The 20255-nt window shown below is 46.3% G+C and overlaps 1 protein-coding gene across 2 annotated transcripts in view; it reads right to left on the reverse strand.

The window, feature by feature from the left end:
• USP32 (ubiquitin specific peptidase 32) overlaps positions 1 to 20255 on the reverse strand; it is a 3569419-nt gene that overhangs the window by 3278294 nt on the left and 270870 nt on the right. For both annotated transcript variants that reach the window (XM_069615070.1, XM_069615069.1), the window contains exon 7: positions 3386 to 3493. In XM_069615070.1, coding sequence (XP_069471171.1) covers positions 3386 to 3493 — 108 coding nt within the window. The remainder of the gene's footprint in view (positions 1 to 3385; positions 3494 to 20255) is intronic.

A 20255-nucleotide genomic window follows, 5' to 3' on the forward strand; every position in this document is an offset into this window, starting at 1 on the left:
AGAGAGCGCTGCCAGATACCCCTTAATTGTACCAGCCTGGAGCCGCAGGTTGGCCAGGTGTATTAAAAATGATAACACCATAGGTGTACTGCTTGAAACTGGATCCCCATTCTTATCCCTGCACCAGCTGCAGAATTTGTTCCAATGGCAGCAGGATACAGATTTCTTTTCTCTACCTTCCCCTCTCCCCGTGAGGAGTAAAAGCGAAAGGACCTACACCCCTCCAAGGTGTGCGGGTTGGATGTTTTGTGGCTTTCTAATAGCATCACCAAGGCAGTCTTGCTTCCAAATAAACGTGTGCCATCGAAGGCATGTTAAGCAGTCTGGATTGTATATCTGGAGCAAAACCGCACTTTCGTAACCAGGCAAATCTGCGCATTACTGTACTAGCCGCCATGGACTTGCTGATTCTGTCAGCAGTGCCGAGACCTGTCAGGAGGGATTTGCACATTGCGTCCTTCCCATCCTTTACTAAATTTAGAAATCAGTCTCTTTCTTCCTCTTTGGGGCTAAAACCAGCCGCCATTGCTATACATTCTTAAATAGTATGCGTGAACCTGGCCAACGTGCATGTAGCATTAACTGACTTTTGGGCCATACTTCCCACAGAGAAAACTATCTTGGCCAAAGCGTCGTAACACTTGTCATCTCTATTTGGGGGAATAGTCGGGTATGAATTTTGTCTTGAGCTGGATGTGGCAGCCTGTACCACCAAATCTTCTGGAGTGGGATGTTTCATCAGTTAACTGGGGTCACTACTGGACACGCTGTATTTTGATGTTGGTTTTTTTATTAACTGCCGGAATTAATTCTGGCTTCTCTCAATTTGTATTTACTCTCCTTTGCAATGCCACATGAAAAGGAAGAATAGGATCCTCCTTGGGTCCTTTATCTAGGATGTCATTAAGGTCATCCTGCTCATATACTGGTGTGGGTCTTTTCCACCCCATGTATTACACCACCCTGGACAGGTATCAGGTAATATTTTCGCCAGCAAAAATATCGCCGAATATATGGTCGTCGGGAACGGCCATAGGCGATATTTTTGGTGGTGAAAATATTAGGTGCGGGGGTGTCCCCCGCACATAAAAAAATGATGCAGAGTTTACAGGGGTGTTCCCCGTAGGGTCCATGTGTTATTTTCGCCGCAAAAATATGCCGATATTTTTGCGGAGAAAATATCACATGGAACCCCTGGACATTGTCTGTAAGACCCTTCTGCATTGTCAGTAGGATCAGGTCTCCCAAACTCTAATTCTGGGGATGTATCCAGTCCTCCTGCATTTTGCAGGGACTCCTGTACATTTTCCAATCTTGATTCCTCTGAGATCAAGGGTTCAGGGACCCCAGGTGTTAAAGTACTTTCTTGGTAGTGGTGTATATATTTTCTCTGTAATCCTCAATGGCGTTGATAGTGGCGCCGAAATCTCCGACACCGTCAAAGATGAGGACTTGTTAGGGTCCAACGAGAAGTCTATAGGCGCCAATGGCGTCAATGACTTCTTCCTCGAGGAAGATTTTTCTCGACTCGAGGTATCCTTCGACCGCTCAAGAAGATTTTTCCTTGCCTTCCGGGCTCAAGGGCGCACGGGTTTGCCCTCATCTTTTTTCTTGTCAAGTTTTTCGACCTGGGCATGGCTTTCATAAGTCTTCGAAGGGGTCAAGGCTGCATTCTCCAATACTTGCATTCACTCTGAACTCCTCCCACTCTGCCGGGGAGGGTGATTTTGTCAGGCATTTAGCCCGTTCTGGGGAGGAACTCGACAATGAAAACAGCAACTTATGATGCATTTTCTTTGAACGTCGCGAAGATGACAATTGGTGAGAAGCACTTCGTGATCTCAATCTTTTTTTCTTCTTTTGACGAGGAGAAATATTTCTCGACTGGTCCAAAGACTGTCTTTGACAGAGTCATCGTAGGGGATTTTGACCTAACTGCCGCTAGTTTCCCTCTTCACTCTTTCAGGGCTTTCGCGGTCATCGATAGCCAGGCCTTACAGTCGATGGTAGCGTGAGAGGGACCAAGGCACCACAGACACACCCGATGTGGGTTCGTAAGGGACATCTTCGCCCCACAGTTCTAGCCCTTCTTAAACCCCGATCTCGGAGTCGAAGACACTGATAACAATGCCATTTTAAGCTTTTTTACTCAAAGTTTCTCGTTAAAGAACCGAAGCGCACTGTATCCGAAGCGATAGCTTTTACGACACAAAAATGGAACTGAAGCCAACAGTCGCCGCACATACTTTATACCATCAATGACATCGAGACAGATGCCTGCAAGGGACATCAAGTTGACAGGCATCGGCCCGCAGCGCCCTCTGCTGGAAACAAATTCCAAAGCAGCTGAAGCTGCATATGGACATATCTTAAGATGAGGAATACATAGGAGGACACAATCCATTCGAAATTAGTTTTGGCCAAATCCATATTTCGGTTACTGTGAGACTGTTAAGAACCTTTGTCTTACATTGCACAACTCAACTAAAACCCAAAGGTACTTTTTACACAACCATTACCATACAATACATTTGGGATAGTAAAACAGATCTTATACGAATCCAACTGGATAGCAACAATGGAAGAAATACAGATATGAATTGTTGAGTCACTTGAGCCTCGAGCATAAGCGAGTGAGAGTGTTAGCGCCACATCTTGCCATTTACCCAGATAGGAAGATCAGGTATCGTTTAAGATGCAGATGGAATCTAGTTTTGACTAAGGAAGTCCTAGTCAGATATGGCATGATGCAGCCAGAGCTCGCCATGTGTAGATTTTGTAAGAAAAATGGCTAAAGTGAGACTATGAAACATGTGACATCACGTAAAGCAGTGCAAGTGAAAATATTTATAATTTTAAGAAAGTTTTAAAATCTGTTTAGTCTACGTGAGAGGGAAGCTGTTTGGTACAGTTGCTTAGCAGGAAGTACAACTTCAACAGTATTGGCCGTTGTTAGCTTTCTGGGCTCTTTGCAGTTGGAGCTACCAGATACGGGTACAGTTAAATAGGGAGTGTTCTTGCTCTTATGTACTGTTGATCTTTTTATGTGCAATATTTGCAGTTGTGTGTGATGTGGGATATTGATTAAATGCTTTAAAGGTTTCATGAATTATGAATTGTATATTGTAATGTTGTAATGTTGTATGCTGAATTATAGTGGTATTTAATGTGATTTGCTATGTTTCAATTTTTCTCTTTTATTATTGTATGCATTTGAGAAATGTTAGTATGCATTTGAGAAATGTTAAAAGGTTATTTAATAACTATATAGCATTCATTAAAAAAAAAATGTTTACATTTGAGTAAGGCAACTTTTACAAACTAGTTTTGACTTGAGTCGTCATTCTTATTTGTAAATTTAAAGAGCTCAGCAGCACCCACTTACATTTCTGCCGTTCAGCCAGAGGTCCTCTGCAGCATGCCGACAACCCACATGAGATTTCCTTGAAGTCTATGTGATTGTCACGATTTTCATCAAAAGCGTTAAATAAACCTGCAAGACAAGAAAGCATCACGACAAATTGAGAACTAATGAAATAAGTTAGACATTTTCGTGGCAAGCTGCATAGTGAGTGACAGATTCACTTCCTGCTGTCAAATACTGTTTGCAAAAAGGAAGCAGGTCTTTAGTCTTCTGACTAAAGTGAAAACAGCAATGCTACAATCTTGCTTGAAAGGGTGCATTTTGATAGCAACAAGGCAACTTTGGGGAATTGGGGCAGGTTAAGATTGCAATAAGAAAGTCACCAGGAGTTTCTTCGTGCCTCACTTAAATATGTAATTGTTGGTACATATCTATAGTGGACGTCCTGAATGAACAAAACAAAATACACTAAAAACTGTTGTGGTGGTAAATTTACAATTCAAATAATAAATGGTTTGTGGTCCAATTAGGAAGCATAGCACAAACTGCAGTAACATGTAAGTAATTAAACACAAAGGGTCAATTTGTCAGTGTGGCACAATTGAAGAAACTGGCAAAAGTTACTAAGAACAAGCTTCCTCTGTATACATACACTCTGCATTGGGAGTGAAAGCCGAGGTAAAGACTTTCAGAAAATCCTGGTCGGGTAACACTGCAGCTTTTGCAACAGTAGATCTTATGGCTATTTCCACATCTCTGGGTGATGACTAAATCCATGGTTAACCAGGTGATTGTAAAATGTGATAAATTATACAAACTATTCATAGGCAAAGGTGATGGGCCCCAAAGATAACACATTATCACTGCTTGTACCTCAAGCCTATTTTGCCCCACAATGCAACAGCCTCTCATATCCAAGTTTAGGGATGGCCAGAACCGGATATAATTTGCTTTCAAATTGAGCATTGCGATGCATCTTGAACGAGAAGTAGTGAAGGCCAATTAAGGCTAATGCATAACATTTATTTACATTTCATACTTTGTATTGATTTTCATGGCAATAACTTGCACATTATCATTTGCCCACCTGAACCCTCCCCTCTCACTTCCTGCTCTCAATCCACCTGCCCACTCACAAGACTAACTTGCTCAGTAGTGCCACAAGGGTTTTAAGCATTCTATAGTTCTAATAATTTCAGCATGATTTACACCAATATCCAGTCGATTCCCCCCCCACTCGCACAAGATTGCAAACATTCAAGAAGCCCAGTCAGTGACCGACATTATTATTAAATGTTTATTAAGCGCCACACACCCATGGGCCTCAGAGCGCACAGAGAACACAAAAACAAAAGGCAAGATGGAACAAATAGTCAGAAATCAGGGAGAGGACTTCAAATAGTTGATGTAGAATCTGAGCTCTGTCAGATGGCGGATGATCTCCGCAGTGTGCTGGATTGCCAGCGCGTGATAGCAGGAGCGGATGAGCCAGTCGTCCAGAAAAGGAAAAAGTGGATGCCTTTGAGACGTAGATGCGCAGCAACCAGAGCAGAGCACTTCGTGAACAACTTTGGAGCTAATTTCAGGCCGTATGGCAGGGCTTTGAACTGGTAGGGCCACCCCTGAACCACAAAGCACAAGGACATTTCGATGTTTGGGAACATGAAAGTAGGCATCCTCCAGATCCAAGGTCACCAGGAAAACCCCCTCCTCCAGCTGGCCGAGCATGTGCTGCCACGTGACCATCCTGAACGTTTGGGATTTCAAATACTTGTTGATCCCTATTGGGAATATGGAGTTTCTTATTTAGTCTTTTTATGTATTGTAAGAAAGGATGCTACATGGATACAAAATGTGTATTTTTTGTTGTGTACTGAATAGGCGATTTTCTCTATGACCAAAAGTAAAAACACATGTGGTACCCAAGCTTCCACTACTGGGTCAGTGGTGTGGTTTCAACCTCAACCTGGTTTCTTTTTGATGCATTTTGCCATCTTCTCTATCTTCTCCCCTAAACACAACAAATAATTATGATCTTTCCTTCTATACTGGCATGACTCGCCGATCTGCATTGAAAAAAGAAAAGAGAAATGCATAAACTGCAAAGGCTAATGTGCAAAATTATTTCTTTCACCTCGGCAAGCAAGGCAAGCTTATGCTTTTTTTCCTGAGTGTTCTACTGCGGTCTCCCATTGCATTTGCCTGCCTCTTGGCCTCCTCAAGATGGCCACTCTCTTTTTTAGCCTCCTGCAGCATCCTGAGGTCGGAGCCCGCTTCTCCCGCCCCTCACCCCCATTTGTTGGCTAACTATTTCATCAGCCACACAGTTTGGAGCCGGCCCTTGGATTCAAAGGCCTGCATCTAAGGCCCTGTCTGTTCCCTGTCCATTGCCTGTCCGGGACCTGTGGTCTGCTCTATCTGCTTCAATAAACGTGATCATATGGAGGCTCAACTACACATCCATACCTTCCGGGTTGACTGTACACCAGAGGACGACACATAAATGTGGAATGATGATCTACTACCTGTAGAACCCCATACACTCACCTGTGCAGTTCCTGACAATCTAACGCTCACTTCCATGAAGATCAGCCTCCACAACCGCAAGCGCACATTCTCTTCTTCCTCTGCTACCTTGACCTCTCCACCCTGTCATGTCTGTACTTTCACTCCCAGAACCTCATGAAAATTCTATTTAGCTGTAAAAATGTGCACACCCTGCATTGTGTTTATTCTGCTTTTGAATTTGAAACAGGGTGCACATTTAGAAGTTGTCTGGTACTCTTGCCCTCTGGTCTAGCTGTCATCCCCCACTCTCTAGATCTCACATGGTCCTCTCACAGGTGGGTGCAGACGCAGGGCCAAGGGAGGCCGACCAGAGTGATAGTAGGATGGTGGGAGCAGGGGTCCCAATGAGAAAAATCTCAGTCTTACTGCCGTTGAGGCAAAGGTTGTTTCCAGCACACCATGACTGAAGGAACAATAGAAGGGTGTTGGTGAAAGAAAAGGAGAGAACAAAAAAAGGGACAACCAGGGGGCGCAGAAGCATTGGTAGCCTGACCCGGCGTCTCCCCTCCTCAGGCTGAATCATGCAGCAAGATAGCTTTATAAACTACAATTTTCCTGCACCAACTCGCACGTTTATGCCCAGGAACACTTCAGCCATCACGGAATGAATCTTCTTTAATAATCGCAGCACCGATCAGTAAGAATGAAACTTAGGAGCGCAGTCCGTCCCTGCCACGTGCCAGCCAAGATGGCGAGTCCAGAGTAACTTGGCTGCCGTTCCGCACCTTTCGCTCCAGACAAATACTTCCAGGCAAAGCTAATGCCTCATACTGCCCAGCGAAGCCCACCTACACGGTAGTTGCAAAGCTAAGCCACCAGTAAGGAGCATTAACTTGGCTGGTGCTCTGCACCTCCCGCTTCAGCCGAATACTACCAGACGAAGCTAACGCCTCAAACTTCCCAGCGAAGCAAAGCAAAGCCACCAGTAAGGAGTGCAAAGCCACCGCTAAGGCGAGCAACTTGGCTGGCGTTCCGCAACTACCGCTCCAGTCGAATACTACCAGGCAAAGCTAACGCCTCATACTCCCCAGCGAAGCCCACCTACTCGGTAGTTGCTAAGCAAAGCCACTGGTAAGGAGAGCAAGGTCTGTAACACTTTTGGTGACAGGCACGTCTCACTACTGCCTTGGCACGCTGCACCCTTCCCCCGCTCTGCACCACTGCACCCTACTCCTCGCTCTCCCTAAGCCTCAACTCAGTTTGTGCTGCGACCTGCCAGCTGAGAACCGCTGAGCACAGCTAACGCTTCGTATTGCCCAGCGGAGACCACCCACACTGCAGTCATGAAGAGCAACCACATGTAAGAAGAGCTAGGCACCAGGAACCCTTCATCGGCAGTTGGGACTCGCTCCACCCTTTCCCTGCCCCCCCCCTCTACGTCTCTCTTTGCTCTTTCTGGAGCCCGACTAACTTTATACTGCGACCTCCCTCGGCATACTACAAACTCACAGGTACTGCACCACAATTTGTGTTCCCTTCTCCAGCCCACCGGATGTCCTTCTGGCGCTCAGGTTAACCCGTGCTGCTAGGCTGGTCCCTCTCCAACCTTCTTGCACTCCCTCCAAAGAGCACATCATCGCGCTGACAGAGGTTCACCCTCCACCATACTGTCCCCTTCCTCCAGGTCTGCCTCCTTCCCGCTTTAAGCATCCTACAGGCACTCAGAACTACTGCTCACCAGTGTCCCTTCACCAGCCTCCTGCGGACGTGCCGCCCACCTACCCTCCTGTTCCATCCTCCAGTCGTACACCATAAGATAGCAGGACCAGAGGACTCACACCAGCGGCACATAGGCATCCCTTCACCGGCCTCCAGTAGACTTGCAGCACTGCCACTCTCCTGCTCCTTCTTCCAGCCATACACCATAAAATAGCAGAACTTGTGCTCTCAACATCATTCTCTGCTTCCAGGCATTCTGTACTCAAGTCCAATAAAGTCTCAACAGTATAGAAGTATCTGCCAACAACCAGGGAGTGTCTCCAGCTCCTCCCTAGCGGCCTTTGGCAACTCCAACCCAGTTTCCTGCTCCGCTCATTCAGGACTGTTCCCTGCACCTCCCTATATGCCCTTGGGCCACGTCAACCCAGGCCCCGGCTCTACCTGACCGGGTGAGTTTCCTGGTCCTCCCCAACTGCCACCCTATCCCTGACCTCTACTTCACCCTCTGCCCCTTCTGCCCCCCCACCACCAGGAGCAGCTCCTCATCACAAGACAAAGCCTGACAGTTACTGGCCACGCCCATCAGCTTCACTGTCTCCCCGCCTACCGCAGCTTTCATACCCAACCCCAAGTCAAGCCTTAGCATAGCTATGCAAACTGCTACTTAGTTGTATATGGCAACTCCATATCTAAGGAGCTATCAAGCGTGCAGCACCCCAACTGCCTGCTCCCTCCGCTTTTCTCCACAACTCCCCGTCCTCTTGTCTGGCCCTGCCTCAAGGTATTGTGCTTAATCATCATTACCATCTCCACACTCAACAGTCCTTCAACCCTCAAGCCCCAGATGGCTCACTGGCCTTCCGCCCTAATTCGACACCACAACCTCATTTATCCCCAACTTGTTGACACCTCCAACATCATCGACATTGCCTCATGGAACGCAAGATCGCTATGCAATAAGACCGCAGCTGTATTACACCTACTCTTACATCTTAACCTTCACTTCCTCTGCATCACTGAAACTTGGAACCCCCCCCCCCATACTCCTCTCCTAATTCCTCAGTTCCTGCTTCTCTCAATTCTTTCTCCTACTCCTCCTTCTTCCACGTTCCCCGCTCCACCGGATGTGGCAGCGGCATTGGTCTATTACATCACCCAAAGTACCTATCAGCTCCCTGTCCAATTCCTCTTCCCCACTTTCCCTTCTTTGAATACATGCACAAAATCTTCACCTCACCACCTGCCATATCCGTTCTCATTATCTACCGTCCACCTGGCCCACTTGTATCTTTCCTTAAAGACATTGACCACCTCCTCAGCCACATCTCACCTAGTGCTACTCCACTGATCATGCTTGGCGACTTTAACCTCCATCTCTCAACCTCTCAACTTTCCTCCCCCTTCCTCTCATTACTCGACTTCTATTTACTCACCCCTCTCCCTACTCCACCCACTCACACTTCCGGTTCCACTCTAGACCTAATCTTTGTTTCCTTGTTCATGGCTTCCTCTGTATCTGACCTCCCTTGCTATTTGCCCGACCACTCTCTACTCTCTGTCTCCCTTACCCCCCCCTCTATCTCTCCCTCTCCCCCTCCCCCTCCATCTTCCCCCTCCTTCTCCCGATGCGATCTTCGCTACTTTAACACTTCACTTTTTACTACAATACCTGCTCCAACTGCCTTCCCACTCGCCCTCACTTTTCCAATCCCTGTGCGAATGATGCATATCCACTCTTTCTTCAGCCCTCTCCACCGGTCTCGACCAACTCCACTCTCTCACCTCCTTCCGTCCCCGCAAACCTGCTCAACCCTGGCTCTCTCCACACCTCTCCTCTATGCGCTGCCTTCTCCGCCGCCTTGAAAGACGTCGGCACAAACACCGCTCTCCAGCTAACCAAGCTACCTACTTCTCCTACCACACTCTCTATGACCGCTGCATTAAATCTGCCAAACAAACTTACTTTTCCAACCTTCTCCACACTCAATCTACTCATGCCCGCTGCATCTTTCAAACCTTGACCCCGCCTTCTCTCTCCCCCCCACTCCTGATCCTTCTGCTAACCAACTCTCTCAGCTACTGATCTCGCCAACTTCTTCTCCTCTAAAGGTACAACGTCAAGACATTCTGCAATCACCATCATATACCCCCCCCACCTCTCACGTCCTCCTCCACCACCATTTCTAACTTCACTCCCGTCTCTGATTCTGAAGTCTCCCTTCTCCTGTCCAAAACTCACCCAACCGCAGCCCGCGACGACCCCCTTCCCACCCCTCTCATCCGCAAAGAACAAGTTACTTACCAACTGTAACGTTCTTTCGACTGGATTTTCCTCCCACGTATTCCTCATCTTATGATAAACGTATCCTGCCAGCTTTGCTGCTTCGGAAAAATTCTCGCCATAGGGCGCTGTGCACGAGGTTGTGGCGTCGATGTCCCTCTACGGGCTCCGTACCGTGTCGACGTCATCATCAGTATAAATAGCCTGTGCCGCGCCCGTTGGCTTCAGTTCTGTTTTTTCGAGGAACACCCAGGCGTGCCTCATGACTGATAGACTCTTCGTGTGTCGCAGGTTTCCCCCTTCTCACCTGTCTGTATTGTTTGTTTGTGATCTTCGAAGATGTCTTCTTTCACACTGTTCGGGTTTTGTATAACCCTGTGCTTGGATCCTCGGGTTCCAGCGTGCGGTTCTTGACCCGACTCCAGGAAGCGTTCAGATGTCTGGGAAAAAGTCCAGGAAATGGCGAGGAGCGCACTCGGAGATACGAATGCGCTGGCGATCCAGGAAATGCAATGTGAGGAAAAAGGGGAAGGATGAAAGAAGAGGAGATTCAGGGGACCGGGAACCAGGAATCAGAAGTAATCGCTGTACGAACTCCAGCCGCACACGTCCGACTACTGCAAGTGGTAGCGTTGAGACGCGCAGGGCTGCGGGGCATGTCTGCTTTGTAGAACGTAGAGCGTACAACACGGAGACTGGCAAACAGCGTTCTGCGTTCAGCGGCCATGTTGGGAGTACTGCTGAGTTCAGTCCCGTATGGGTCAGGGACCACGAAGTCCAGAAGGGACGCATACGGTGGTTCATGACAGCATGCCTCCTCCGGGTTTGCCTGGGTGTATAAGGTGGTACCTTCGGAGCAGTCTGGGGGCATTTATGTTTGAGACTGGTTCCCAGGTGCGTTCACTAGGAGGGTACCCTTTCCACTCGACCAGATACTGTAGCTGTCCACGTCTGTACCTGGAGTCACATTCTGAAACCTTGTATTCTAACTGATCATTGACAATCACAGGGGTAGATCTTGGAGCAGTTCGAGAGGACTGGACGTATGGTTTTAACAGAGATGTGTGAAAAATTGTGTGGATCCTCTTCCAAGATTCTGGTAGTCTGAGTCGGAAGGCCACTGGGTTAATGATTTGCTTTATGGAGAAAGTACCATAGTACCGGACAGCCAATTTGTTTGGTCGTAAGTGTCGAGGCAGAAGTTTCGAGGATAGACAGACCTTATCACCTATTGCATATGAAGGCCCTGGTCTTCTTTTGGAGTCAGTATAGTGCTTGGTGTTTGCTCGGGCCTTTTCAAGGTGTTCTTTTGCTTCTTTGTGTACATTGATGAGTGTTTCAATCCAGGAGTCAACTGTAGGAACAGGGGTAGAATGTGGGAGAATGGATGGTAGAAATGAAGGGTGGAATCCTTGGCTACAGAAGAAGGGACTGATTTTGACAGTCGAGTGATCAGAGTTGTTGTAGGCGAATTCAGCCACAGGTATCAAGAGTGACCAATCGTCCTGGACCTTGGTGGCGAAACAGCGAAGATATTGTTCCAAAGTTTGGTTCACGCGTTCATTAGCTCCATTGGTTTGCGGACGATAACCTGAGGATAGGGAACGTTGGATTCCTAGTATGCGACATAATTGTTTCCAGAACGGAGATATGTACTGGGGTCCTCTGTCAGATATGATCTTGGAAGGTAATCCGTGAAGTCGGAATATGTGTTCCAGGAAGATTCCAGCAAGTTCAGAGGAGGATGGTAGTTTATATAAAGGTGTAAAATGAGAAAAGTGAGTGAATAAATCAATGGTAACCTTGATAGTTGTGTATCCCCTGGAAGGTGGTAGTTCCACAATAAAGTCTGTAGCAATGAATTCCCAAGGTCTTGTTGGCAGCACTGGTTGGAGCAGGAGACCTGCCAGTTTCTTGTTGTCATGCTTGTTTTGAGTGAAGACTGCACAGGTTTGGATGTAAAGCTGGACATCATCCATCATCTTCGGCCCCAAAACTGCTTTTGTATTAGACGGAGGGTGTTGGTGATGCCACGGTGTCCTGAATGAAGGGTATCATGACATAGGCTTGTGATCTTTTGTCCTAGTCTCTGAGTGGGGATGACCAGGCAATTGTCCTTGAATAAATATCCGCCCTTCGCCTTGAGGTTCCATCGATTCTTTCCGTTAAACTCCTTCCAAATTTCAGAGGACTGAGTTTGAATCCGAATGTCTTCTAGGAGACGGATTGCTTGGGCAACGAATATTGTGTGGGGAAACATCTTTGGGAAGGATCGGTATTCAAGACTTTCGTAGTCAGGACGTCGGGATAAGGCGTCAGCTATTATATTGGGTGTTCCAGGAACATGATGGATTTGAAACTGGTACTGAGCAAAGAAGAAGGCCCACTGTTCCTAAATTACAGGGATTGCAGGAATTGAAGATTCCGATGGTCCATGCGGACTTGAACAGGATGTTTCGCTCCCAGGAGTAGACGACGCCAGTCTGTGAAGGCTTGACGGATGGCTAGTAGTTCCTTTTCCAAAACAGAATAGTGGGCTTCGCTAGGGGTCAAGGTGCGAGAAAGGTAGGCGATGGGGTGTTCTAGCTTAATTCCGGTTTCAGGACTGCCCCAATGGCGTAGTTAGAGGAATCAGTTTCCACTAGGAGGGGTCGATCAATGTCAGGTTGGGCCAGGATGGGGGCTTGTGTAAACTCTGACTTTAACCGTTGAAACGCCTCATCTTGGGCTGCTGTCCAGTGAAAGGGTGTATCCTTCTTCAACAATGTAATTATCAGATGTATAATCTCTGAAAAAGAAGGTATAAGTTAGCAAGCCCCAGGAAGGATTGAATTTGTTTCACAGTAGTTGGAACAGGCCAGGATAGAATGGAGTCCACTTTCGAGCGGTCCCTTCCAATTCCCTCTGGGCTGAGGACGAATCCGAGATAGTGAACAGTAGACACATAGAAAAGGCATTTCTCGGGTTTGGCCAGGAGCTTATGTTCACGTAGACGTTATAAAACTGCTTAACATGTTCTTCATGCTTCAGATGGTCCTTGGAGTATATCAATATGTCGTCCAGGTATACTATGATGAAGAGGAACAGCATATAGGAGAACACCCGGTCCATAAAACGTTGGAAGACCGCTGGGGCATTAGCAAGTACGAAGGGCATAACCAACTATTCAAAATGACCAAAGGGTGTTCTAAAGGCTGTTTTACATTCGTCACCTTCCTTTATACGGATCAGATGGTAGGAACCCAATTGGGACTGGTGGGGAATAAAGCTCAGGGTCCAGATGGATTCGAGAACGAATATTATACAATATTTCAACCTATTTTAATGGGCCTCTTGACCAGATTATTTAACCTTATAAAAAGGGACACCGGGAAGGTGTCAGGGGATATGGGACCCTCCACGACCATTCTACTATTAAAGCCCGAAAGGGACCTGTGATGCTGGCAATGCATAGGAGGGACAGGGCCTCCATATCCTTATCCTTTATTGCTTTATCATATTTGTTCTGACTTGTTTTCTGCCCAGGAGTCCAGGTGGGACTCCTGGCAGTGCAGCTCTTCCTATTTTTGGTTTGGTGTACAGACTCTTGGGATACCCTTATGGCATCCATGGGTGGGGGTACAACCCTGTGCCCCAAGTGTATGTTTATGGGCACCTGTGTGTGGCCCACAGTGCAGGGTATGGGCTGGTGGCAGCTTCATGCTGAATTTGACAGGTGCTCCAAGTAGCCTCCATTAGTAGATACACAAGCCCTACCATTGGAATCAGTTGATTCCTGATAAGAGACAAGGTAGCCCCTGTGGCCTCTTGCTTTCCATTGCCTGTTACCTTGTCTTCCCAAAGTCCTGGAAACCTCGGACTCTGTCCCTTCCCCCTGACTGGCTGTTGGGTGGAAGTTCCATATATGGTATTGTGGGGAAGCCCAGGCCAGACTGGCTGGAGCCTTCCCAGTGACTGTATGTTGTGGGTACACCCTTGGGGTGGGACCTGGGTGAATGGAGTGGATGACCAATATGCACTTCTTGTTCTGGGTCTCTACTTTCTGGTATGTGACACAAAGACTGAGACAGCCCTGCCCGAAACTGGTATGAATGCAGTGTGTAGTGCTGATTGGCTGGGTACTTGTCCCAATACACATTCCTTGTTTTGAGTGTCTGAGAGGGAGGGGGAATGGCCTGAATGCACTGTAAGCCTGATAGGCTGCCTGACTTCTAAATTCCCTTCTGAGTGATAGGTTGCCTGAGTGTGACCCAGCAGAATGAATGAGACAGAACAGTATACTTGGGGGCCTCTCACTGCTAGAATTCGTTCAGAAGCTGAAGTTGATACTTGATGCTTATGCTTGAAGCCCAGCTGGAAGAAGACGACTTGCTGCTGCATTTGCTTTGACCCGATCCGACTGCGGTCGAGTTTATGGAGGACTGATTCGAGAGAGGACCTGGTTGGGCGACCTCTTCCCGAGCTCCGAGTGACCATCGAGCACTGCTAACCTTCGCTGAAGTTCCCTGGAAGTCAGACCCTCGATAGGCTGCTGACCGGAGACGGGGACCGCCAAGGAGAATGAAGAGCAGCACCGGTCATTCCGTCCACCGTCGTGGACCGTGGTTTGCAGGTTTTCTATAACCTGCTGCAGGCCCGTCAAAGCGATGTTGCCCAGAAGCAGTCACCATTTGACGCTGTGCCGCCGAGGACCAGAGCTGCAATGCTCCATCGATTAAGACACTCAAATCCAAGGACTCTCGCCAGGCGGCCGATGTGCCGAGGAGAATCCGCAGTGGGTTTCCCGCCACCCGAAGACTGCAGAGACGCCTAACGGTTCAACGCCCTTGCTGGGCCAAAGTTCTTCATAGACTCTTTGCGGTAACCATCTATCGACTGTGGGGTGCACCGCATGCCTCGTCTTCGCAGGACGTCCTCGACCCATCGTCGACGAGCACCGCCAGGACCGAATCAGCCACCTCAACGCCATCAAACTTTTCATTGAGGATCATAGACGCCAAGTTCACCTTCTTCGAGGACTATCGACGATCTGTGGCTCCTGCCTTAAACTGAGTCACTCAAGAAGGATCCATCGACGCCTCTTCGAAGAACTCTGCTATTCCATGTACATTTGGGTGGTACAAACCTTTTAGAAGGAAATAAGACTCATTGAACAATATATGGACTGGGCTTGCAGTATATATTTATTTGCAGGTTGTCCAGGTGGGGGGATCCTCATACAGAATTGTGCCTGGTGGTAGGGGCTCAGTATTCTGCCAATTATTCTAACAAACTGCTTTCCTCCCAAGTCTATTGTTGGTTCACTTTATAAATTGATTTGTGTGACATTTGACCAAAGTACAGTTGATGCACTTTTAATCGGATAGTAATTGTGGTACCACGTAGAACTGTGTATATATATTCGACATTGCAGATTAACTGAGCACAAAGTGAGTTATTGTGAATCTGTATATAACCTTGAACCTTAATTATATAAAAACTGTGTTTTCACTAATACAGTGTGTGGACATTCCTTTGTGGGTGCTTGGGGACTACAGTGTACTTAAGAACCAGCCTGCATCACCTCCTGGGAGCTAAGCCTTGATTGCTCGACTACGTTACCAATAATAGAGAATCTTGCCTGGGTTCCTCTGTGCCTCTCCTCTGCCATATAGAGAGCTGGAGTACAGACAGCCCCTCCAGTCTTTACAGGACCCCTCCCTGTGCTCTAGCTACCGTCCAATCTCTTTGCTCAATGGCGATGCCAAAATATACTCGAAAATTATCTCCCTTAGACCAATGAAGATTTTACCCAAAATCATTCACCTGGGCCAGAAGGGTTTCAAAATGGGCAGACACACTCAGATCAATACATGCAGGGCAGTGAATGTGATACAAAGGGGGTAAAGGACTGAGTAGAACCTTTCAATCTTAGCATTGGATGCCACAAGAGCATTCAACAGCATGGACTGGAACTACCTTAAACTTGCACTAGAACATTTGGGGTGTGGAGAAACCTTCACACGGATGATTTCAGCTCATTTTCAGACCCCATGAAACTCTAAATGAATGGGAAGAATTCAGAGTCTATACCTATTCATAGGGGCACTAGACAAGGATGCCCGCTCTCCCCCTTAGTTTTTGCTATGGGGCCACTGGAACGCGTGATTAGGGAGGATCCAACAATAAAGGGAGTGGTAGTGAAGGGGTCAGATCACAAAGTGGCATTGTATGCCGATGATGTACTAATGTTCTTGAGAGACACAGTGAGTACGCTGTCGAAGGTACTGGATCTCATGGTTAACTTTGCAGAGGTCTCGGGTTTCCAGGTATTTTGCAAAGTCTAGGGCACTCAACATCTCAGAAGACCAATTGGAGGTCTCGGGTGGAGCGGGTCTTACCCATTGGTGTGGGAAAGGGAGGACTTGGAATATCTGGGGGTGAAGCTGACCCCCACGAGTAAGGGGATCTTCAATGCCAATATCTCTAATCTTATGAGAAGCCTTATCAAGGGCCAAAAAAGATGGGACCTGCAGGAATTCTCCTGGTTCGCAAGAAGAACGGCGGTCAAAATGACTCTTCTTCCCAGATTTTTATATGTGCTGAGTGCGCTACCGCTTTGGATGCCACCCAAACTCATAGCACGGCTACAGAAAGAGATATTGCAATTCATCTGGGGGGCAGAAAACCTCAGTTGGCAGGGGAATCCTAATCAGAGGCCTGGGAATGATGGGGGTTGGGGGTCCCTGGTGTGTCCCGCTACATCACGGCAGCCTAGCTAGCACCTATGCTGCACTGGTCCTCACAGGAAGCTGGGAGAGAGGGGCGCAATTTGGAACAACAGGCTACAAAGATTCCATTGGGGTATGAAGGGTTTTTAAAGACTAAAGCAAGAGAATCCGGGGGATGCCTGCTAGCCTCCACAAGAAGCACTCTTCACTACTGGGACAAAGCGCTGCGGGCAAGAAAGCTCAGCCCTGGGAAGGGCCCCCTTACCCCATTGAGTCACTATAGTGAGTTCTCGCCGGGAACAGCCCCAGGGTTTTGGCCAAATTAGGAGGGGGGGGCACCACCCTAACATTAAAAGATTTATTTCAGGATGGGGCTCCTAAGCAGTTCAGAGACAATCAATTCCACACACCAGCCATTCTCAGAAATGTTTCGGTGCTGTGAACCTATTAGGAGATAAACTTGGACACTTGAAGGGACACTCTGGAACTCTAGGCAATGAACTTAACCTGTTCCCGAAAATGTTTGACTGACTGATCGGTTGAATCATGACCGGATACCTGAATGTACCACTATTGTTATGTTTGTGGGAGTTGGAATATATTGGCACCGAAACAAGCCTCCTATTGTATTACATATATGAATGTTACCGGTTGGTGCTCAAAATAAAATAAAATAGCTTGTTAAAAAATAAAAAAAAATAAAGATGACCTCAAAGCACCTGAAACAGAATACCACAACCATTTTCATTGCACACAAAGCATTGAGCCTGCGACTTCTCCCACTTCCGTCATGCTCAATAAACCCACACAAATTGACATAGATGTTGCAGGCACAGAAAGTGTTTACATCATGACCACCTCTCATCCACCAGAATCTTTCCAAGTCCCAATCCATTTAGTTAACACCACCATGCATCAGAACCAAGAATACACTGTCAACTTCTACTTTGAAACAAACAATTACCAATCTGGCACAAACAAAACAGAGATCACAAAGCCTAAATGCTCTGGAAAATTTGTCTTGGGCAGCAAGCACAATTCACCAAATGTAAGATAACGAACTTAACAGAAATGACTCACACATGCGTGAGGATACCTTCTGCTAAACTCATGTGGATCCTGATCTAAATCCACAAGAGGACATTCAAGGAGATGAAGGTGTTGATGGAATTGTCAAAAGAAGTTGGTAGTTGCGAATCTTCGCTTGTTGGCCTAAATGTAGCAGTGTATAAACAACTAAAAGAACCCCTAATTCAGCTTCAACAAAAGAAAAGGAACAAACAGAAAGCATATAAGATCTAACTATGAACGTTATCCTGTTCAATGGTAGCAATGAATTAATGTGGATGGACATCAAATCCATTTTAGCAGATATCAAAAATTCTGAGTTTAACAGGAAAAACCAATCGAACATTGATCATGATGATCCACTCTTAAAGTCCGTCTTAGAAGGATTCATGAGACTGGCTCAAACAGTCGATGATCAAGAACTCAAACAAGGAGCAAAACAAGGAAAAGACCTCACATCAGCAGACCCACAAAGAACCGCCTCAGTACCAACTCAAATGCACAGCAGGGAGCTCGAAAATCAGCAGAATGTCAAACAAGAAGGAACAGATGACATACCACAAACAAAAACCAATGTAAGGAAAAGAATAACAAGAGAAAAACAAAATAAAAAAAACCCCTCATCATCCCAATAGAAGATCCTAAGAAAATACCTAAGATCAGGGGAAAGGCCACAACCGGGAAACAGAAAAAAGCTGGTAAAAAGAACATTTTCAAAGCCCTAAATAAAATTGCGGACGATAATGAACAAAGGGAAAAGAAATCCAAAGCAAAGAAATCCGATCCTCCAGAATAAGCAAAAGGAAGAAACACTGACAAATAACTTGATCGACTCCATGGCACAGGATCCAATGGCGACACTCTCAAGCAATTTGAAATTAGACCACTAATGGATCACAAACCGATTAAACAATGGTTAAAGAACACAGCACCGAAACTGCTGAAATTGGCCCCCATTATCTGTAAGAAAAGTCCTCAAAAAACTGCCGACAAAATTGAAGTCAGTACAACAGCAACTGATTCTATTCCAACGCCGCCAAAGTCGACAGATTAATCCGTAAACAATACATGTCCAGTTCAAATGCCACAACATGCAAGCTTAGTCTCAGAACAACCCAGCACCAGCAAGCCTTTTGCCACCCCCAAAGTGTGGCTACGTCAAGTGAATAAAAAAAAAAGGGCAAAAAGCCCTCAATCGCAGGTGTCTGACCTCTATATGTTTTCTATCCAAGATATTGAGCGTTCATCATTTTCCCTATGAAGAAAGTACAAATACAGTGGACTTATAAAAAAAACCAGCGTTGGAGTAAATGCTTTGCAAATATGTGCGAATTAACTAAAAAATATAGGAGTGGAGGTTTCCACCGCCTTACCGCCCCTTATTCTAAGCAATTCAGAAAATATAAGAGCTAATTGGATTAACAATGCGCAAAGTGTCATCAACACGCAGATGATCATCTGAAAAAATTGAAATACCCCTTCAAAGCCCAAAATCATCCATTGCGAAAAAAGAAAAATCTAAGTTCTGGACTCTACTCCCGGATATCTTAACCAAGGTATTCCAGATATGATATGATTGGTTATTTATAACGTGCTTAATACCCAGAGGTTTCTCAGTGCGGACCCGGGGATCGAATCGGTGTTGCTCCGTGTCGTCTTGCTTCCAAAGCGAGCACTTTGCCCCTTAGCTATCAACCAGAGAGTCAATCTTGCTAAAGATCTGCTCTAGGAAAAAGACACTTTCCTGAGCTGGAATACAAGAGGTCCCTTGTCATTCAGAAACAAAACAACCAGTCAGAAATGTTTTCTAGAGCAAGACTTAGTTCTCTTCCAAGAGATATGGCTTATGAAAGAAATATACAGGGATGGGTTTACCACTGTCTCTAAATTAGCAACCTGCATTAATGTGGGGCGGCCGCCTGGGGGTATCTTAACAGCAATTTTAAACACTTTTGGTCATGATGTACAGTGCCAAAGTTTGGAATCCCTGGTATTTTAGAAATTCGGTGTGTCATAAGATGGGGTGCAATGATCAGGGGTCTCAAACTAATCAATATATACTGGAATCCTGCCAGCAGGGATTTATCATCATTTCTTGAAGATCTTTCTACTGTTCAAACTGATTCAAACATTGCATTCCCCGACAACCTTATCTTATTGGGTGGCGATTTCAATGCACACTGTTCCCTCATAGTCAGTCAGTCTTCGAAATCCAATATTAACAGTTCTAGTAGAGAAAAGTGGGAACAGATATTAGCTGACTGGAATCCAACGATTCTTAATGGTAATATTGGCACTGATCGACTCCCTGCAGCCACGTGGTACAACGGTAAAAGTAAATCCATAATCGACTATCAAATAGTGTCAGCTGAACTTTTTCAAAGTTGTCTTTTCAATGTTACCCCCATGTATTATAGTGATCATATTTCACTACAAACTGCCTTTTCCTTGAAAAAATATAAAATTATAAATTCCTATACCCCAAAACTTAAAGTAAAGTAAATGCACAATGAAATTGCACTGCTTGTTTAATGTACAATATGTACTTCTCCCTCCCCTTCCCCTTCGCTCCTTCCTTTTTGTCTTACACCTGCACTTGTAGTAA

The sequence above is a fragment of the Ambystoma mexicanum genome, chromosome 9 (assembly GCF_040938575.1).
Source record: "Ambystoma mexicanum isolate Mex_15411 chromosome 9, UKY_AmexF1_1, whole genome shotgun sequence".
Classification (NCBI taxonomy): Eukaryota; Metazoa; Chordata; class Amphibia; order Caudata; family Ambystomatidae; genus Ambystoma; species Ambystoma mexicanum.